This window comes from Carassius auratus, unplaced genomic scaffold, assembly GCF_003368295.1.
Source record: "Carassius auratus strain Wakin unplaced genomic scaffold, ASM336829v1 scaf_tig00034106, whole genome shotgun sequence".
Classification (NCBI taxonomy): domain Eukaryota; kingdom Metazoa; phylum Chordata; class Actinopteri; order Cypriniformes; family Cyprinidae; genus Carassius; species Carassius auratus.
The window spans coordinates 34,616-58,023 of record NW_020526130.1 but is presented as its reverse complement, the minus strand read 5'-3'; the positions used below and the strand labels follow the sequence as shown (position 1 = coordinate 58,023).

General features: G+C 35.4%; 1 protein-coding gene and 1 long non-coding RNA gene across 2 annotated transcripts; one reads left to right on the top strand and one right to left on the bottom strand.

The window, feature by feature from the left end:
* Window positions 1–4,762: 4,762 nt before the first annotated feature.
* On the top strand, window positions 4,763–18,434 carry LOC113081386 (uncharacterized). Its single transcript, XM_026253492.1, has 9 exons — window positions 4,763–4,906; window positions 7,607–7,918; window positions 8,081–8,413; window positions 9,342–9,641; window positions 10,192–10,296; window positions 12,701–12,763; window positions 13,166–13,243; window positions 14,714–14,847; window positions 18,393–18,434. The coding sequence occupies exons 1-9, from the start codon at window positions 4,843–4,845 to the stop codon at window positions 18,432–18,434; spliced, it is 1,431 nt and encodes a 476-aa protein (XP_026109277.1). The 5' UTR covers window positions 4,763–4,842.
* A 929-nt stretch (window positions 18,435–19,363) lies between these two features.
* Window positions 19,364–22,301, bottom strand: LOC113081396 (uncharacterized). Its single transcript, XR_003282173.1, has 3 exons — window positions 22,235–22,301; window positions 22,064–22,131; window positions 19,364–20,695 (listed from the first exon to the last, which is right to left on the bottom strand). It is a non-coding gene; the product is annotated as an uncharacterized LOC113081396 (long non-coding RNA).
* Window positions 22,302–23,408: the final 1,107 nt, after the last annotated feature.

Below are 23,408 nucleotides of genomic sequence, written 5' to 3'. Positions count from 1 at the left end.
ATGTGCAGATATGGGTATATAAACAAACCTTGGAGAAACTAAAATCACGTTCTACTGAGATACTCTATTATGGCAACATCTCCAAGATGGAGTAATTTATATTTTCACTATAAATCTGTACATTATCAACCATGGGATATCTGCTTGATACTATAAATAACAGTAAATCACATGCTGGGATTTCTCTTAATATTTCTAGCAGGCGTAATTGACAAACACAGGATATGCGTTATGAAAGCAGGATGTGAGAGGTGTGAAAACACGTTTAGATGAAGCTTCTTAGAAATACCTTCGCTTCTCTTGCTTCGGCCATTATCATTGTTTATCTGCAGGATCTCAATCTGATTATATCAGGTTATAGACATACAGTTAGGTTTCACAGATATAAAGTACAGTATATGGTATTTTCATATTTCTCAATCACACAGTACGATCTCACAGTTTGGTTTAAGATTTTTTTATCAAACAGCAAGATTTGATTCAGTGCTTTATTCCACAGTAAAACTGTACTGTATAAAAAAAGGAAATCAAAACATTGAGATTTATATTAGCAGAACATAAAAAAGAAGACAAAAGCAAACACATGAACAACAAACGTCCAGTAACAGACACATTCTCGCACACAAGCTGTTTGTCCAGCGGATCAAACCACATTTTCTTTGCAGATCTATGTCACAAGACCACAGCAGGTTTCGGTTTGACTCACAAATGGAGCTGCACGAGTGTTACATGCATTCAGTGAATTACATTCAGTTCACTGCAAGTGACCTCAGTACGTCTGATGTTTACAATATAAGTGGGGCTGATAAATAGGCATTAACATTTACCCCCAGAAGCACCCACAAATAACCCGAGTTGTCTGTGTCCTTTTAAGCTTGTATGAAATCACTTGTGGTGTTTGTATATAGAGAGTTCATGAGCCCAGGACTGCTTGGATGTACTAGGTGTCAAAATCACACCTTCATACATCTCATCCTCCTCTTTAAGTTTCTGAAAGACAACACAAACACTCTCACAAGATGCACAGATAAAATCAATGAATACAATTAAAGGGATAGTTCACCCCCAAAAATAATAATTTCTGTGATCATTTACTTTACACTCAATAATTTCTGTGATCATTTACACTCAGGTAGTTCTGAACCTGTTTGAGTTCAGTTCTTTTGTTGAATGTCAAATTGAAGAGTATTGGTAATACTGGTTGATAGTAGCCATTAACTTCCACATTATTATTTTTTTTTTTCTATACTATGGATGTAAATGGCTACCAGCAACTATTAAGTAACCCACATTTTGTTTTGACAGACGCATGAACTTCACAGGTTTTAAAATGACTTGAGAGTGAGTATATGATGACAGAATTGTCATTTTTGGGTGTAATTTTATTCATTTAATTTTATAAGTTCAATTTTCATAATACTTCTCACTTTTGTGACCATGAATCGTTTGGGAAAACCATTTTTCAGTGTTACTTCAGCTCAACAATGAAGTCATTGAAACTCCAGACCAATATTTCATGTGTTTAACATAATAAACGTTGGGGTCCCTGTCACTCTGTCCAGGTTTGTTTTGTTATAATAACTGGTTGACTGTAGATTCTCCCTCGTTGCATTGGTTATGTATTGTTTCATATATTACTGTGAATATCACCTTGCTGTCTGGTACGAGAGCATGGTTAGTCGGTGTGAGGTCTTGACTTCTCTGCTGTTCTTCTTTCCTGGGTCTGATGTCATAAACCAGCACAGCGACAGTAGCCACGCCCACCAGAGCGGAAACGACCAATCGGATCACAGCTTCAGTAGAACCACAGCAGTGGACAGATTCTGAAGGACGGTAAGAGATGGAATTTTGGATTTCAGTAAACACTATCCTGATCTCTGTAGCAAATATAATTAGGGGTATGTATGAAGACAGTGCAACTGCTTATGTTGTTTTAATCAGTAAATTTAGTGAAATTATGTACTTGATCGATCAAAAATCAGCTCATTCGATCATTATTATCACCTCTGATATACCTGAACATGGTTGACAGAGCTGAGTGTTGTTGAGAAGTGTGGTCTGGTTGGTGAATGAATAAGCCACAACACATCTGTATAAATCATCCAGACACTCCACCTCCAGAGGTAGAGAGAGACTGATGCTGAGATCAGACACACTGATGCTGGACAATAAACTGTTTCCTTTGTACCAGGAGAGAGTCACATGACCCACATTCACCACTGAACACACCAATGAACAATTCTGCTGTGATGAAGATGATGATGATGAAGAAGATTGTGAAGAGTGTCTGCTGATGACAGGAACAGACAGACGAGCTGAAAACGTGAGACATAAATACCTTTCAATATCAGCACATGCTAACTGGATGAGTTTGATCTTTGCAATAACATCTTGTTGTTGTTGTTTTTTTGCAGGGATTTGTGCATTAAAGTGTTCTTAACAACACGTAAAAACGAGTGCAGCACAAATCAACTTAGGGGAGGGTTCACGTGTGATTCATGAAATGTTTGTATGCCGCCAATCACATCATACAAATGATCATACATTTATAAAATATGACAGCTAACCAAAATTTTTATTTGAATATTACGCACCTAAAAATTCATGGTCTAGAAACCTTGCCCCTTGAGTTTACGACATAACAGCCAAAGAGAGGAAATGCTCTCATGAAAGAGAAAGTGAGTGTACTCCGAAATCACCAGTTGACATTGTATAATTGCAAACAGTTATATTAGTACTGTAGTTGTTTACTCACCATAGACAGTAACTCTGAATCTGTATATGATCCTCGCTCTGATTTGATAAAGTCCAGCGTCTGTGATCGTTGTGTCTGTGATGGTTAGAGATCCAGTCGTCTTGTCCAGTGTCAGTCTGTCAGTAATTGTGGAGAAGCTTCCAGTCCCTCGGTTGATGGTAGCTATGAGAGTGTTTTCAGATCCAAACCTCCACTGGATCACATCATCTGTCTGTAGTTCAGCATCAGGGTGTAGAGTGACTGAATCTCCCTCCATCACTGACACTGACTTCACTGGGGCTGTATCAGCAAACACACCTGAACAACAGATGCACTTCCAGTTATTACTGACTTCTGGGTAAGCTTTTTTTTTTCACACATGCATGTTTTAAAACGAGACCACTGTACAAAACACAAGAATGATTTTTGTTTCCGAACATGTAACGATATTATATTTATCTATACAGCTTGATAAGTCTTTGATGTACATTTGACATCATGTTCTACACTAGGCACCAAACGCACTGAATATTTCATTAATGCAAGATCACAATATGCCAGAATTAAAACCATAACATTTGTATCACTTACCAGCCAAATGGCACAAGCAAAAACAGCACGAGACAAACGAGTGAAACATCGCCCGAACTATTCTCACTCAGGATGTTTGCAGAGAAATGAGTCGTGGTTTAAAGGAAAGTCCTTTTACACTAACACACGAGTAATGACAACTTCAGCCTAAACCTGGTGTGGGTTTGAGAGAGAGAGAGAGAGAGATGGGGAGGTTGGGTTTCTCATAAAGTGTGTGTGGATGATATAGAAATACATTTTTTGGACTGGAGTGCATAATATTAGGTCTAGTAACACATGCTGCTGTTTATAATGTCTCAAACTCTAAACTAATATACAGTAACTTTTGCATTTATGTTATCAAACATATTTAACAGTAACACTGGTTACATTTCTGTCATGTGACTTCTAATCGTCTCTCTACATTGTACCCTTAATTCACTTATTTCCACCATCTAATACATTATTTACATAAATATAGGCCTACTGCAGTTTCATAAGTTCCTACTCCAGGTAGTCTGTTATCGTTATGTTTTAAAATGGACTCATATGATGGCTTAGTAAATTTACAAGCACACACAAGTCGCATAAAATTAGTACAGGTCAAACCACATTTGATGCAAATTTTATAGCATGCTCATTTTCAAATATGTAATGTATATATGAAACTATTGTGTTATAATAGTATATTAGAGAAGGGGAGTGACAGTAGATTTGTCATCTTTCTCTTTTTTTAATGTCGTAATCTTGCTCTCTGATGTAATAAAATTTTTTTATTATATTATATTATATTATATTATATTATATTATATTATATTATATTATTTTATATTATAATAACAAAACAACCCGTATTATTTGTTACCACCTCCATCACATATCTGCATCTCACTCTATTCTATTCATGCAATTGATTTATTTTCGATATATTTTCAATTCTTTCAAATTCTTTTAAGCTCATGCTACATGAGCGCCCACTAGTGACTAGTGTTTGTTGGCAATTTATGACAGTTGTTGATATCCGGTCTTCAGAGAATCTGGCTGAATCTGGTTTGGTGAAAATTTGGGATGGAAAAATTAGTGGGCTTACTAAAGTACTATGAAAGTAGTGTGGGTACATCAAGGTTACTCGTTTTCAAAAATTGTGTTGTGCTATGTGTTTTTTTTTTTTTTTTTTTTGTCTGTTACATAACTGCCCGTAAAGAATGTCAATAATAACTGACGAGCCAATGATTCGTCTGTCATAAAACTTCTGTCCAGCCCTTATTAGAGGTTGTGCTTGTATGTAGGTGGGTGCAAAGAAGGTGGTTCAGGCGTTTGCTGTAACTCCACTTTTTTTTTTCTTTATTTTATATTCGTGAGAGTAGAGAAGAGAATTTATTCTTTCAGTATCAGACACTGGCTTATCAAATAAATTAATCAGCAATCGTGATGGACTTTATCCATCGATCTTCGTCGTAAGAGACTTCAACAGATCACAACAGAGCGGATTATTACAATAAATCTCTCCACAGATCATCCTCGTAAACTCCGATTTCATGGACATCTTTAACAATATGAAGAGCATGTTACTGCTCTTTGTACTCCAATTTTTCATTGCCGGTAAAGTTTATGTTTGTTATGTTTTATTTGTTTCGGTTTCATTTTGAGTGCGTAACGTTTGTTTTCACAAATGTCATTTTAATTTCTTTATTCCCAGTTTACAAAATAAATGAACGATGATAACTTATATTATGTAGTGCAGCAAACAACATGGTTTGTTATCGTTTTAATTATTATTATTATTATTTTTGTTGTAATAATTGGAGACTGGGGATGGTTGTAACACATTAGCGTCAACGTTTTTTATTATATATATATATATATATATATATATATATATATATATATATATATATATATATATATATATATATATATTTAACAAAGATATTGTTGTTTCGTTACTAATCCAAACCAATGTCACAAAACATCTTACCACGAAGAGTTCTCCTGAATAGCAGTTAAAGATTTCAGCTACGAGTTTCCTTCTAAAACCTATTCACAAAGCTGCTGAGACAAACTTTTAGTAAGGAATAGAGAGCAGTCTTAATCTAAGCTAAGGGTGGGGTTTGCCATAAAAACATGTAAGCAGTGTCCTTGGGCCTGTTCTTCGTACTTCGCTAACTCGGTTAGCTGGATTTGATTGTTGACGATTTGGCATGATCTTGGATCATTTGGTTCTTCGAAGCTCATCCGCAGCTTATTTCATGTAAACAGGATTAGATCGCTTCTTTTAAACCAGAACTGATACTCAAAATATGTCTGCTACCACCGCTACTTTATTACAAGAGTATCGTACTGATCCAGGGAAAATAATTTAAAATAACAATCATTAAAAAAAAATATTTAAAAATAATATAAAAATGCTGTGTAGTCCATAACAGCCTATATAGACACAGCCAGTTTTACTCACTGAAATATTTATTTGTCATAAAATTATTACTTCATAATTGTATTAGAGTCTTACACACATGCTATACAGATAATAGAGTCGTGCATTATTTTGAGTGATGACTGCTATTATAAGAATGGCTTGATGGAGCGCAGGAGATGCAGATAACATGATAATGACCCTTAAGAAACTTTCATTAATGCTGTCACATAACAAATCTGTCCAAATATAAAAGGAAATGAATAGATAATTTCTACATTGAAATAAAAATATAAAGACTGCACAACTATTATAAATTGCGAGTCTAAATAATTGGAAGTCATGGCCTAGTGGTTAGAGAATCAGACTCACATTCGAAGGGTTGTGAGTTCAAGTCTTGGGCTGGCAGGAATTGTGGGTGGGGGGAGTGCATGTACAGTTCTCTCTCCACCTTCAATACCATGACTGAGGTGCCCTTGAGCAAGGCACTGAACCCCCAACTGCTCCCCAGGCGCCGCAGCAAAAATGGCTGTGTGCGTGTGTGCGTGCGTGCACTTTGGATGGGTTAAATGCAGAGCACTAATTCTGAGTATGGTTCACCATACCAGGCTGAATGTCATGTCACTTTCAATTGGGAATCATGAAAAAAAAATTCTAATAAAAACAATGATCTGTGTCATATATCTATTATAACATTTATGTAGTTTTGTTTGCTTGGCTGTTTCCTTATAAAAGTCCAGAAATTTGTCAAGTTTTTCGTCGGGTGTCATTTTAAATTATATGACGTCATTACATTGCCGTCTTGCCACCAGCCAATCGCTGCACTGCTGATCATGGTTTCGAGTATCGATACATATCCCCTTTTAAACCAACACATGAACGCGCAATTATCTCAGATAACTCAATCCAGCGATACTAATCAAACACAACAGGTGTGTTCGAAGAACCCAATTAACCGGATCATGATTAGCACAATGATATCATCTTGGATGTGTCATTTGATCTCAGATGTAATAAGCGATGTACGAAGAACAGGCCCCTGGGCTGCGTTCAGCCCCGACAAAACGTTGCACAACGTTTTTAAAACAGAAACGGTGATGCATTGAACACACTGTTCTGATGACGCAAGAGTTGCAACTATGGCAGCTGAGAAGGCCATTCTTTGTGTTCTTTGTGAAGAATTTTCGGAGCCCTCTATTTAGCCTCACATACTGACTTTATTTGTAGTTCATACGGTTTTATTACCCTGTATTTTCTTTCTCATTTTTAGGAAAAGCACTTAATTACCATTGTTTATTTCTATACCAAATGTCATACACTTGCAATGAAGGGTGAAGTCATGGCCTAGCAGTTGGAGAGTTTGACTCCTAACCCTAAGGTTGTGGGTTCGAGTCTCAGGCCAGCGGTACCACGACGGAGGTGCCCTTGAGCAAGGCACTGAACTCCCAACTTCTCCCCAGGTGCTGCAGCATAAATGATGAGCACTGCTCCGGGTGTGTGTTCACTGCTGTGTGTGTGCACTTTGGATGGGTTAAATGCAGAGCACCAATTCTGAGTATGGATCACCATACTTGGCTGTATGTCACGTCACTATCTCAAATTAGAAAAAAAAAGAGAGAGACAGGTCATTGTGTGGAGCTCAGCTTTGAAGTGCTTCAGTGATTATACGATCAAAGCAAGCATTAAAGGGCTTCAGTTCATCTGTGAGGGAGCTGTTACTGGTTGGTGGTCAATGTTTTTAAATTAGTCTTCAATCCTCAATTTGTAGTCAATAAACATGATCACATTTTGGAACCAAACTTTAAAAAGTTATCTGTAGAATGACAGTTTATAATCGTTTCTGTTTAATTGTTTGTCCATTCAGCTGTCCCCTTTTTTTTTTTTTGCAGGTGTGTTTGATGAGTCCGTGTCAGTGAAGGAGGGAGAATCTGTCACTCTACACAGCGGTCTTACTGGAATAGAAACAGATGATGTGATACAGTGGAGGTTTGGCCCCCAAGGCACCCTCACAGCTCAAATCAACAGAGCAGCCAATAAGAGCATTACATTTGATGATGTTCTTGAAGGGAGATTCAGAGGTAGATTGAAACTGGACAATCAAACTGGAGCTCTTACCATTAGAAACATCAGAACTGAACACTCTGGACTTTATGAAGTAACCAGCAGCAAACATAGTTTAAACAAGATATTCAATGTCAGTGGTGAGTATTATTTTAAACATTGTAATTAGCTTCTACTTTAGTGTTCATGTGCCTAGAAATGGCCATGAATAGCAGCATATCTGTAATGATTATTTAGTCGTAGAACTGTTTCTTTTTGACCTCACACAGGTGTTGCAGTAACTATTATTGTTTGTTCTCCAGTTGTGCCTGTAGATGACGTGAAGTCAGTGTCAGTGCTGGTGGGAGATTCAGTCACTCTACACACAGATCTTACTGAAATACAGAGAGATGATGTGATACAGTGGAGGTTTGAACATCAAAACTCTATAGCTGAAATCGATAGAAAGGCTAGAAAAATCTCTACATATGATGGACCTGATGGGAGATTTAGACACAATCTACGGCTGGACCATTGGACTGGATCTCTGACCATCAGGAACATTGGAATCAGTCACTCTGGACTCTATGAAGTGGACATCAGTACCAGCAGCAGCAAACACACCATACACAAGTCATTCATTGTCATGGTCAGCGGTGAGTAGCTTGTGTATTTCATGTTTTTGAAACTAACAGTAATAGCAAAGTCACCTGCCATAGTATTTTATTCCCTATTGTAACCTATATCTTGCTTCTCAAACAAGAAAAACCGTACACATTGATCTTTTTTCTACAAAATGTGCTTTGTTTGTGCTTGGATGCTGTCAAATATTGAACATGCATCGGGAACGTAACACCGATCTTACTAATATATCATGAGTTAAAATAAAGCCACTAGGTATGGTTTTCTGATATGGATTTTCAACTTCATACATGGAGATATGGTTTTTAATTTAAATGTAATAACTTTATGTATATTCAATTATTGAGTATTGAACAATCCCACACAGCAAGGTTGTGTCGGCCCAGATCTGGCCCACATCTGGCACCCGTGGAAAGATGATCTGGCCCACATGCAGCGTGGAATGATGGCCCTTGGGCGGATCGCTCCTGTTTGCCAGATTTGAGCCACAAGCAGACCATAGCAATGAAACATGTCAACCAAGAGTAAAGAAATTAACCACATATCTTTCCATCAGTGATTCTGCTTGTTAACAGGCTTATTAAGGATGAAATTACTTCATATTTATAAACACAGATTTTGTGGCTCAGATAAGGTCCAGTTCTGGTTAATTTCTTTACTCTTGGCTGACATGTTTCATTGCTATGGCCTGCTTGTGGCTCAAATCTGTCAAACAGGAGCGATCCGCCCAAGTGCCATCATTCCACGCTGCATGTGGGCCAGATCATCTTTCCACGGGTGCCATATGTGGGCCGGATCTGGGCCGACACAATGTTGCTATGTGGGATTGTTTTTTGCCTACTGAGGTCACAAATGTAAAAGAGTCTGCATGGATTTTAGTTTATTTTCAAGTAATCTTAATTAAGTTTGTGTCAAATGAAGTTCACGTGTTTGTTATCACAGGTGAAATAAAGTCCGAGACAGTGAAGGAGGGAGAATCAGTCACTCTACGGACTGGTTTTACTGAAGTACAGATTTATGATTCCATGACATGGATGTTTGGGGACACTGTCCTTGCTGTAATCAATAAAGGAGCTCAGCTTTATGATGATGATGAAAGATTCAGAGACAAACTGCAGCTTGACAATCAAACTGGATCTCTGACCATAACAAAATGCACAATCTCAAACTCTGGACTCTATGAACTGAAGATCCTAAGCAACAGACAAAATGTACACCAGAGATTCAGTGTTACTTTAAGTGGTGAGTCAGTCTTTTGACTGTGAAACATATTATTTTGAATAGTTAAACATAACTTTATTTATTTTTTTACGTTTCTTTATTAATAGTTTGTTTTACTTTATTAAAAATAATAGTTTTATTTAAATGATGCTATTGATTAAAGTTGATTACACTTATGTTCTCACTAATATTGTGTCTTTTATTATTATTATTTTTTTTTGTATTAGTGTGTACAATCTTTTCAGTTAGCCCCTATAGCTAAAACAGTAAAACACAACTAATGCACTAATGCACTGATCATTTGTGTCAGTTATCTATGAACATGTCGACGAGAGCCTGTAGCGTGTAGTAAGATTTAACATCTGCAATCTGCAGTTACTGCTTTTGAGGTTGTTTCCCTCAAACAACGCAATAAAGAAGATAAACGTAATATCTGAAATTGCATTAAAGGGTGATTTAGGATTGACATAAAACAGAAACAGATTCATGTTAACTAAGTTTTAGCCAAATGCAAGTGTTATAGTCTGATTTATTGATTCCCACTAATGACTGTCTCTCTTTGTCTTCACAGTACCAGGTTCATCAGACAAAACAAAGTGGATAGTTAGTACTATTCTGCTGGTGTCTGTAGCCGCAGCTGCTTCTGTGATTTACTGTATCTGCAACTGCCTAAAACGTAAAGTAAATCATATTACAGCTAATACAAGCAAGGGTAAGGCAATTGGCTTTTTTCTGAACTATATGGGAATTTAAAAGTGTAAATATGTTTATATTCTGTGGCCAGTTGCATAGACTTCTTAGATTAGTCTTGTAAGCTAGTCATATCATTTCTTCTTCAAGAATGATCAAAACAATTCTAATATCAGTTAAATAAGGTAACTGTCTTATTTGAATCTGATAATTAGGACTGATTGTCCCTAAATAATTGTTAGTTGGTCAGAGTAGTTCTCAAGGCTCAGTCTTCACTTACCAGCCAGTTTTATAGGTTTGCACCAGCCATTCATAAGTTAGTACCTAAATTAGATCATAAAGTCCATTGTAGAGGCTTAGAAACAACTAAACTAGTTTGTAACTAACTCTGCACCATTTGTTCTTAAAATAGCTGGTAGGTCCTAAAGTAATGCATAGCCATATAATATGATTTCAATCAGGACCACTTCCGTCAAGTATATTTATGACAATTATAATTGCATACAGTTAGTGTTGGCGGTATGGTTATGTTTTGGGCAACACTCCACACGCCTGTCCATGCAGCCATGCTTGGACAGAGCAGGGAGAGCAGCAAGACAAACATACATACAGGGATACATATATAATTTCAATTCACAATTACGTGAGTTGTAAAAAAAAAAAAAGGCTGCTTCCAATGAAAGACTATAAAGAAAGAACAAGTTAGATCGGATTACAGGTTCAATTGATGGAGTTGGGGTTGGAGGAGGGAGTTAATTGCAAGAGGTAGGGCTGTGCAAAAAATCGAATGCGATTTTCATGCACATCTCATCAGTAAAGACGCTCCTTTAATTAGAAGTATATCTCCAGCATGTGTGTTCAGATTGGGGTTGCCAGGTTTTCTCAACAAATCCTGCCCTGTTGCTTCTCAAAACTAGTCCAAAACTAGTCCGCGATTCCAAGAGGTTCCCAGAAAGAAAAAAAAATTGCTTCCCGGGTTTAAAATATACGTTTTGTTTTTTGGTATGGTTGTCTTGGTAAAATTCACATTTTAGGGGCTAAATATCACGTTATTGGTATTGGGATTGCTTCAAACCGCGGACATGAAAAACAAGTTGCCAAGTCTGTAGTGGTTGTTTTTCATGTCCGCGGGTCACAGCGACCCCAATACAAATAACGTGATATTTAGCCCCTAAAATGCGAATTTTACCAAGGCAACCCTGTTAAAAAAAAAGTATATTTTAACCCTGGAAAGCAATTTTTTATCGGGAAACCTCCTGGAAACACGATTGGGCTAGTTTTGGACTATTTTTGAGAAGCAACTGGGCAGGATTTGTTGTGAAAACCTGGCAACCCGCACGTGCTGGAGATATACTTCTAAATACAGGAACGTCTTCACTGATGAGATGTGCATGAAGATCACATTTGATTTTTTGCACAGCCCTAGCAAGCAGCAATGCGATTGAAGAGACACTGAAGAATGGGAATTTAAAAAGACCGCAGGTGATAGGTGTCAAGACTGGATTGGTACACGCCAGGAACAGCTGACTGTCAACTGATGCAAGCGTGACTAACGTGGCCTGACTGAACTAACGCGATGCTCAATGTTTATGATTAAAGATCCAACATCAGCCTTGAAATATGTTTAAATGCTGCGAATTTCAATTTATCCTTGATTGTTGCTTCGTTTTCCTCATGTGATTAATGATAAATAAGCTTTTCTAAAAAAAATGATACTACTTTAACGTGAATAACATTCAGAAACTGTATTTGAAATGAATAATGAACAATAAAAAAGATAAAGATAAAAAACAAGAAATTACATGATTTTTTATGATGGATTTTATTTAACACACACAATACGGAGCGATGAACACAGAAGTGCGCTGTGTAGATTATGCTCTTGCTGAAGAGCCACTTACAAAGTAATCAAAGTCACATAATGTTCTCTATCAACATTCAACAAGTCTAAATGTCAGCATTATTATACTGTATATGTATGAAGTACTAAAGTATTTTTGACTTTTTAATGTGATTCATTCAGTTTGCCATTTTGTTCAAATAATTACTTAAGGCCAGATGCATCCATAAATATTTAGTTTATATGTAGAATTGCTAAATTTAATGGTGTAATGCAAGAATAATTTGTAGTGCATAACTTGGAGTTTAGTGCCCCTTTATATCAAAATTAAACTAAATTGTAACTTATGCACAGCTGGTGCAGTCGACCTCTGGCCACAGGTTTCAAACTGTTTCAAACACCAAACTGTTGTGTGTGTGTGCTTTATGACTGTCATGTTGAAGCTGGTATGGTTCTAGCTGGTCTTTTGGATGCATGGTTTAGAGTGATCTTGGCCACTTTGGGGCTGATTATGAATTGAGCCAACTTTTTTTTGTTTTCTTTTTTTTAGAAGGGCCGCTCAGCTGTCAGGACAAAGAGAATGGGACTTTGGATGCCCTTTTTCCAAAAGGCGGTAAGATCCTTTAGGGTTTTCAAGTAATGTCTGTAACAAACTTTGGTTAAAATTGGACTATCTACTTAGTAGCCGTAGAAACTGACTGCAGATTGAGGTAGCTCGCTGGATGAAACTTTCAGACGCAAACAGCCCATAACAGACTGGATGCGTGTTTCTTTTCAGCTTTTCCTAGCTGGCAGAAACAAACAAACAAACAAAATTCTTCCAATGTCCCCTTTAAACAATGAGAAACGCAGAGCAATGGCTTCAGGACATCCCAAAGTCTTAGATTATGAATATTCATGAGGTGTCAGAATGTGTTATTTATATAGTGTTTTGCTGTGAGTATGAATGTAATTCAGTGTACAGAGGGTTTATTAATCAGTCGCTCAGTTTGTGTATTTCTCTCTTTTTGTGCAGATGAACTGAATCCACTATCTGTGACTGACGGAGATGATGGGACTCTAATAGCGGATGGATTGAAAGGCACTCACTCTGGTGATTGACTTTCAGTGTATAATAATGATTTTATTTTAGATCAGCACCAGGGTTGGCGATAACACATTACAAGTAACACAAGTAATATAATCAGATTAGTTTTTTCAAGTAACTAGTAAAGTAATGCATTACTTTTTAATTTACAAGAAAATATCTTACCTTCTTTTTCAAATAAGTAACACCAGTTACTTATTTCCCTCTTATTGACTGACAGCTCTCCTGTCTTCATGTTGAGAGAAATCGTAAGTGCAGAGGCATTGCGTGCGCTGTGTAAATATGATGATTACAGTCATTTTCGACTAACTGCTAACATGCATTTACTCATCTTACTTGCACAAAACAGGTTCAGCATTCCCCAAAATGAATACAAAGAGTGAAAAGCAAACTCAGAATATTGGACAAACCTGTAATATATAAATGTTAAATAACAAGAATGCTTTATTGTATATAATCGCATTTTTTAAACCGGATGTCTTTGCTGCTGGCCTTCAGAGGTCCAATTCAACCATAGTACAGTTATAAGCAAAAATGACTTTAACTAAACATCACATCTGTGTTTTATTTATGTTGAACTTCTTTTGCATCCTCTTCGTTATGCAATCCAGAACAGATGCAAAGCTGAAAGTTTTGTTTGAGCTTTTTGAATTTACATTTCCTATTCATTTAAGTTTTTGGTGTGAAAGGGCTTTTACATTTGCCAACAAACAAGCAAGCCCATATCAGATGAGAAAGTTTAATGCAAAAGTAGTTATTTTACATAAAAAAATACCATAATTACTTATTTAGGGAGTAACACGATATTTTAATGCATTACTTTTAAAGTGAACTTTTCCCAGCACTGAGTAAATCCATTCATTATTCCTCTCATGTGGCCTCATGGGATAGTAAAGTATTCATCATATGCACACTTCAAAATCTCATTAGGAGTAGTGGACATCCTTTGGAAAATGTTGTCTACACTTCTATGAGTATTGAGAATTTGGACATACTACTTTTGCCTATACTATATATTATGGAAGTATGCTTTAATAAGTATGCTTTTAATAACAAATTATGTGCAGGGAACACTTATGTGTTATTTGGAGTTACCTAACACATGACAATACTGATGAAATTCACACATAAAAATCTAAAAACATAGATGAAATAAAGAGTCTAGAGTTCATCAAAATAAAACCAGTAAACTAGTACAGACGCATCTAAAAAGATTAGTAAATTAATGCTGTGTTTATTACAGTAACTGATCATATATGAATCCAAAACTATGATTATTCTAACACAGATCAAAACACACATGGGAACTGAGCTGTTTGACTTGTATAATAGATTTATGGCTATATTTACATTCATATAATGAGATGCTAAGTTCATTTAGGTTATTGAGCATTGCAAATGCTGCTTTTTAATATAGTTTGTTTTCTTGCTCTTAATTCTTCTTTGTATTGTCCTGTTTCTGTGTTGCTGTGACAGATGGAATAAAGTCAGTGATGGAGGAAGAATCTGTCACACTGAACACTGATGCTGAACTACAGACAGGTGATGAGATTCTGTGGATGTTTGGAGACAAAGACACTGTCATAGCTAAAACCAAAGGAGGGACCAGAGTGTCCACCACATCTAATGGACCAGATGGGAGATTCAGAAACAGACTGAAGCTGGATCATCAAACTGGATCTCTGACCATCACAAACACCAAGACTGAACACACTGGAGAATATAAACTAAAGATCACCAGAAGTGGAAATGTCTCATTGAAGTTATTCAGTGTTACTCTTTCAAATGAATAATGATTTAATTTTAGATTATAGATCAGGGTTGCTTGTTCTTTTCCCCAGAGACCTAGCTTTCGGTTTAGTATAGTCCGACCCTCATCAGTGGTGGCTTTAAACCATTTTTTAGCCAGTAAAGATACTGGTTTGGCACTAATTTTGGCCACTACTGTAGAACAAACGTTTTTTAATGGTTGCAAGGTAAGTTAAAGTTAGCTAAACCAAATGCAGCACATGATAGACACTATATAATTTGGAACACAGCAGATGAGCACAGGGCTCGCAAACCTCAGTTCTGGAGAGCCACAGTCCTGCAGAGTTCAGCTCCAATACACCTGAACAAGGTCTGAAGGGTTACTACAAAGCTACAGGGTGGTGAGGTTTTATGAAGTTAAAGCTCATGTTTACAGGACTGAAGTTCACCACACATGTACCAGCAGATTAATGTAATTTCTGTGTCTCTGTATTTTAAATAGTTTATTGTGTGTACAAGTATAGAAGAGGAAAGGCGTTTGTTGTCTTCAGTGCATTACAGTTGAGAACCTTCCACTGTCTTACTGTTACATTGTCAAGAACAGTTACGGTATGGACTATTTTCACAGGATTGTGATGAATCATTTCAACAGTCAAGTTTTTTAAATATTTTAATTAGAAAAATAATAATAATCTATGTTCATTTCTAAAACAAAACTTTTTTTTTTTTTTTTTTTTTTTTTTTTTAAAGGTACATTTGCCAGTACATGATTCATCAACACATCTGTAATGCATTAATAATGTTTTTAGTATTTTTCAACACTATCATACATAAACTTTATTGTGTAATGTTACAACATGTGTTGGTTTAGTTAAAACTAGCTTAAAGAAAGCAATATGTTACTGTTGTTCGTAATAAATTTATATTTGGGAGGATTTTTCAGTCATTTGTGTTTTACATTTGACTTTTGATTAATTTAAAAACAAAAAAGCACACACACATTATGCACATGTTGGTTTGAGACTATTGGTGTGAGATTTATTTGATGGAGTTTGCCATTGAGACATCAATTAAGGGCTATAAAATGCTCTTTTAAATGTTTTCAGAAAAGTAATTTTAGTGTTGGAGCTTAAAATACAGTCACATGCTAAACTCCTCAAATATAATCATAATCTAGAAAGTGTGGCACCAGCAATAGCAAGGTCATGTGTTAGATTTTCAAGAACTGGTAAAAATGTGAATGTGTACATTGGATGCAGTGTAAGTCACTTTGGATAAAAGCATCCCCAAATATGTAAATGTAATGTCATGTTAATGTAAATATCAATACAGAAACTTTAAGCACTTAGACTAGTATGCCTATTTTTATAAATGAGTTTCATGAGTCATTTCTGTGTTATAGCTAAAATATTGTCAAGACTGTATGGCAAATCGTTGTATATTCATGTGATATTAAAAAGCTGGAATATTGGAGTATGTTTGTCATTTTTTTATAAAAAAAAAAAGGTGAACTCCAGGTTAGAACAAAATACACATCCTTCTAGTGCAAGCGATCTCAAAGGGTTCTGGGAACCCTGGTGTCTGTGACTCAGAGTCAGGAGATCTGCAAAATAATATTAGGTTTGGAAAGTGTGGCATCCTGTCATTACATAAAATGGAATTTAGCAAATCTTGGTGTTAGTAAAAGTACACGCCCTTCCAGATGTTTCTGTCTGTTCATTGTTTGAGTGTGAGTGATCTCATCTGTCCTTCCTCTCCCCTTGTGTTTTCCCCCCTCTCTGTTCTCTGTTCCTGTATCTCTTTATGTCAGTGTTTAGTTTAGGGTTTAGTGTGTCATTAACTGAACGTTGAAGAGTCCCACTGCCAGTTTTATTCCTTATATGTCCAGTATTTCTCGATCATATATGTCCCTTATATAACTTGTTGTTTTGGCTCTTATACAGCATATACAGTATGTAATCTGTATCTTATTGGTTGAAAGGGCTGTACCACCCTTATTATATCATTATATATACCCCATTGTAAAACATTAAACATCTGAAGTGAAGGTATAGTCAGATTTTGTGTCTGTTGTGCCTTTTCTTCCCAAGGGGCGTGAACACTTTTGGAAGACTGAGAAAACTTTGATGGCGACGAAAAAGAATGGGATAATTTTCCTTTTTAATAATTAACACTTGGATAAATGATTCAAAGTAGCGTGGTACAGGTGATGAAATCACTATATGTGACATTTAGTTGTCACTGGATATTGGTAGGAACATGTCATAATGTCATAATAAAGCCCTTAATAAACATAATGCTATTGATTTAGAAATACCTTTGGATAAAACTGAAATGAGTCCAACATAAAAGCATGAACAGTAATCAGGTAGAGCTGTTTCAATATGCCTCAAACATTGAAGAAAACCATGAAAAATTAATAAACAATTCACATAAATGGTTTCTATGCCACCAAATGGCTTTCTTTAAACAGGCATCACCTTTATGGGACATGTAGTGGCATGCTACATTATATGAGTGTGTGTGTGTGTGTGTGTGTGTGTGTGAGAGAGAGAGAGAGAGAGAGAGAGAGATCTTCATAGCCTTTTCACTCAAAAAGTAACACTGAAGACCAATTATTAGACCATGTACTGTACACATGGTACTGCTAAAAAAACTGTAATTTCCTTATAAACAATGAATAACCATTTACATGCATTCCACTTACAAAATACATTTGACACTTTTCACAAACTGTATGGAGATCTTAAAGGTCTCTTTCCAGTTGACATCTTGAAATTGTGATCTCCAAAATACCAATGGTTAAAGGAACACTGAAGATTTGGCAAATCGTTCTAAGATAATCATTATTCATTGTTTTTCCTTTTATATAAACAAATTAATTGCATTAAATGAGCTAAGTTTCCTGTATTTACCAAACCTTTTTTAGAACAGACATCAGTCATATGGGTCAATTTTAGTCTTGCCCACCATGGCATGGTTATTTGCATTGGAATTTTTGTGAGCAAGGGATTTTCTGACATGTATAAATGCAGAATAACAGCATATTGGGGAATGAATGCTCACGAATCCTCTCATAACAAACAAAGAATAGCATGTGTAAATAACAGAGTAACAATTCTTTTGCGCAGCACTTTGAATGCACAAAAATTAAAGGTTTTGTTTAATTCATTGGAATACAATATTAATGTTTTGCCTTCATTTGATTACCAGAATTATTTTTAAATACACAACACAGAATAATAATAAAAAAAAATACATAAAAGAAAAAGATCATTTCATAGGGCCCTATTATTGTATATATAAAAATAATAAATTACGTTAATTTGAATTATGAATTCAGTGAATTCAATTAATTGGATATGTTTTTGATTGCACTATTAACTTTCAACTGCTTTGTCTTCAGCTCTTTCTGGAAAGTTCTAATGCTCTTGCTTCTTTAGAGTAGTATTCTTGTTGTGAACACTAGAGAGTGCTAATCTAACAGTGTGACCTATTATATTATATCCGGTTTAGCATGGCCTTGTTAGCAAGCAGGACCTGATTTTACCAAGTGCAACATTCCTGGATCAACATCTTTGTTGACCCTGGAACAACATTGTGATTGACCAATCAGATTCGAAGAACCAGTATATAGTTTTGGTGAAGTTTAGCTATACAATCAGTGTTTGATGCTAGTACATTAATGTCTTTTATCAAACATTTTCTCTGATTTTAGAGATTTATTCATGGTTAGGGTTAGGTTTAGGTGTATGGTCAATTAATTTTAAAATGTTCACATCTGATGTTTACATCAAAACACATCTCAGCTCAATAAAATCAGGAAGTGCATGTTAGCAAAGATGCTGTAATTATAAAATGTTTGCAGACAAAAAAAAAAAAAAAACTTCTTTCCATTTCAATTCCATTAAATTACATGTGTCTGATGGACTCATGCAACTTGTATTATATTAATGGTGAAAAAAAAAAAAAAAAAAAAAAACTTTTATAGCATACAGTACCATACAGTTTTACAACTTGCAGTGAGTCAGGTGTTACATTTGTACTTAAAACTATTTTGTTTTAATCCCTGATGTTGACAGGTAAAAAGTTGTAAAAAATGTAGCCAGTTTGAAAATAACTACTGAGACTAACACCACTGATCTTTTTAGAGAGAGAGACAGATGCAGATGCCATAGAATATCATTCTTGATATTTCACTTACATACGGCTATTTTCATATTTTATCTATTGTAACGGCTTGTTTTGACAATTGTTTTTTTGAAGCATCTGCATTTATAGAAGCAGCAGTTAATTTCAGATTACAAACAAGGAAGTTAAATTGCGTAAGTGCATTCAAAGGTATGCTGTTCATTCACACCCCATCCAGCCCACACACACTATTCACATGCTGACACTCACCACAAATGTCCAGTTATAGATTTGCATGCATAAGTTGTTTGTCCACCAGAAGATGAAAGCCCTTTTCTTTCCAAAGCCAGAGAAATCCAAGCAGGTTTTATTGTGACTGCAGCTGCTTAAGTGTCAAATGCATTACACACGGCAATAAAAACACCCAAATCATCTGTCTGCTGATAGTATTTGTGACAAAATCATCATTTTGCAGACTACATTATTCTTGTTTGTGTATTTTTAGTTTGCATTTACATCATCTTGGTAAGCAGTAAGCAAGGGTGCGAACAACGCTGCATTATACCGTCATTCATTTGCCAATGTAAATAGTTCATGTTTACATAATTGAATGTATAAAAGCAATAAACCAGTGGATTACAGTTAATTTATAACAGCTAAGGGGCGTTGTTAATAGGCACGAAGCGGTGTGGTTGCCAAACAACACACAGGCATAAATAAAGGTGTACTGTATGTTTGTAAAATAATTTACAACAGCTTCGAATGTGGCTCAACCAATCAGGGTCAAGGACATTTTTGAAGCATGCGTCATTTTTTTTTTTTTCAGCATGAGACATGTTTTATTGACCTAATTAAGTGATTAACTCTTTCCCTGCCAGAGTTTTTTTTTTTTTTTAGGTTGCAGTACATGTGGATTATATTCAGTGTAATAAGCAAAGCATAGATGCAGAAGAACGCTTCAATCAGCTCTCCCAAATCTTCACGTCCTTTCCCACTTCCTAGATTGACATTTCGTTAACATTAGGCAGTTTTTATTTACGCTGTTTATTACTTATAATAGTATTATTTTTCATATGCATATGCTTACATATTAGAAATGCTTATTTGTGTGTCTTCATCGCCTGTGTTTTTGATCGGAAGATTCTGCTCTCATTCAATAATATGTGATATCGTCCCCAAGCGTATAACAGTGAAAACACGGAAAGCTATAAAATCTTGTCTTTGCAGGGGAAGCGTTTTCTAATAACAAGATCAAAAACATTATACAATCACATGTAATTTAAGAGTAAGTTAATATTTAACTGAATATATCCCTAAAAATAACATGTATAACACATTTCAGATGAGTTTCATCTGAAGACTAACAAAGTAACACTGCTGCATGTAAAAGGATTGAAAAGAAAAAATTTTGCCGAAAGACTATAACAGACTATAACAGATTATAAAAAGGTTTATAATCTGTTGTCTTTCTAGCTTACATGGAAACTGTACTGACTGTGATGGCAACATTAATGAGGAATTCGATCATCTTTTTGTGACAATGCCTGCATACACCACCTCATCCTCCTGTTTGACTCCCTAAAAGATACGAAGAAATCAGGAGACACATGTCAGATCTGCACATTAGCTTTTAAAACTGCTGCCAAAGTGCATTGTTTGCTAACATATCAAACATTTATTGTGCTAGTCTTCAGGGTGCTAAGTTGTGCTGGGCAGTATGATCCAAAAACTGTTAACATGTTTGTCACATTGGTTTTCTGAAGACCTCAGTTTCCGGTGAGACAGTTTAACACACTGAACTATGCCATGTTAATTATTAGAAGTGTTTTTGCAGTTGTTTTGTGAAGTTGAGAGGTCTGTATCTGACCCTGACCATGTATATTTTTGGTCATTTCTCTTATAAAATAACTGTTTTCAAAACTAAACGTCAAATCAAAACTTATTAACTACTGAAGCTAAGGGTGGCCGATTTTACTTTTTCTGTTGAAAATAAGGTTGTTATAATATCAAAATGAAGGAGAAATAATAATAATGCCACATAATCTAAAATGCTGTATAGTCTTCACTGAATAAGATACAGATTAATGCTTATTAAAGCTACTAGAATCATTCAGTCAAGAGCAGTAAATGCTGGGCTGCTGTCACTTTAAGACCTAATGCATGAATCAGAAAAATCAACACACATTTAATTTTCTCCCAACGTTTTTTACTTGAATATTTGCCATGAATTAAATTATGACCAAAACTATGTGCATGCACTTTAGGTGCAAATAGCCTACACTGTTAAAAAAAAAACTGTCAAATTTACGGTAAAATACCGGCAGCTGTGGTTGTTTTTTTCTATCTTGATTTTGGTAAAAAAAAAATACGTTGTCTACTATAAAATTTTAGGGTTACAAAACCAGTATACCGTATTGTCTTTTACAGATTCCACATTTTTTTTCACGGTATATTCCTGTCAACCATAGCTGCCGGTATTTTACTGTAAATTTGACAGGTTTTTTTAACAGTGTACCGAATTGAATTCTTTTAATTTTTAATTTTTATTTTTTCTTTGTGTGTGTCTTTTAATGCCGCTCTTTATCTTCTCTTCTCTATCTCTATCTATTATGGGGTTTTTTTTGTCGCTCTAGCATGTGAGTAACTTCAAGCTGTAATGTGCTAAGTGGATATATTTACAGTGATATGTGAATATAAACAATATATTAAAATCTCCTAACTGACACTATGCATCACTGTCACAGTCAGGGCTGTCGAAATGGTCTTGTACATATAATTTAAACTAAAAATAATAATATTATAGCTATCATATGTATTATTATTATTATTTTGAATTATTGTCATAGTTTTTATTATAACAGAAAGAAGAGGGGAATGAAGGTTGTGGGACATCAACATCTAATTAAAAAAAAGATGCATTAGTGACACAGTTATAAATGATCTTACTGGTTTCTGTGCTTTTTGTTTGTGGAATGTTGGTTCAGCGTAAGTGATCTCTTCATTCCGAGTCTGATCTGTTCCTACAACAATCATTAAATCAACACAAAATCAACAACATTAATGTTTTATTATTATTTGAATACTTTTACAGATGTGTCAGCAATAGGATACTCTTACCTAATCTTACGTGTCTCCTGTAGATCCAGTAAATCGCGACTGCTGCTACAATCAACAGAAATCCAGCAGCAGCAGCCACAGCAGCAGAAATCGACACTATCTGAGATGGAGAGTCTGGAGTAGAGTTTGAAGAAGAGTCATTAGTGTGAGTAAATATATGCTGTTTCAGAAGAAGCTTTTACAGTCACAAGATATTTTTAGCATTCATATACCTGAACAAGGTTGACAGAGTTTGCTGATGTCCAGATGTGTGGTCTGGTTTGTGATGGGATTGTTGATCACACAGCTGTAGCTGTTTTTCTCCTGATATTCCACCTCCAGAGGTAGAGAGAGACTGATGCTGAGATCAGACACACTGATGCTGGACAATAAACTGTTTCCTTTGTACCAGGAGAGAGTCACATGACCCACATTCACCACTGAACACAACAATGAACAATTCTGCTCTGATGAAGATGATGATGATGATGATGAAGATGAAGAACATTGTGAAGAGTTTCTGCTGATGACAGGAACAGGAAGACGAGCTGAAATGAAGAGAATAATTTAGGGAGTAATTGACAAGACATTGCTGACTTCTTGAAATGCTTCTTGATATATTGTTCAGTAATCTGTCTCTAGGGTCACTTCTTCTTTTATTATTCTCAAATATTTTGTATTTATAGTTAATGTCTTGCTATTATTTGTGACTTCTTTAAATCTTAAAGTTATGCATTTTATATAATAATTTGCATAATAACACTGCAAACTTACAAAAATACTTGCTTATTTTAAAATATATTAAAGTGAACTATATGTTGAGTGTCAGTTCTACGGGTTGGTTGCCATAAGAAATAGATTTAAACATTAAAATATTAATATTTACTTATTTTCGAACAATGAATGAGACACAGCAAACATTTATTACTTTGTACATGTTCACGTGACTTTCTGTAAAGCTGCTGTGAAACAAAGGGTTTTGTGAAATATGCTATTAATATAATTAACCCAAATTTCACTTTTCATTAAAAGTAAATAGAATTAGGTATTTTGTGAAATTCTCTGAATGATAGTAGTATATAAGGGCAGACAATAAACACAATGAACTTTTCATAGTTTGTGAAACAATGCTTTAGAGACCTCCAGATTGTAAATGTAATTACAGTGTTATATTCTTATGTATCTGTATCTGTAT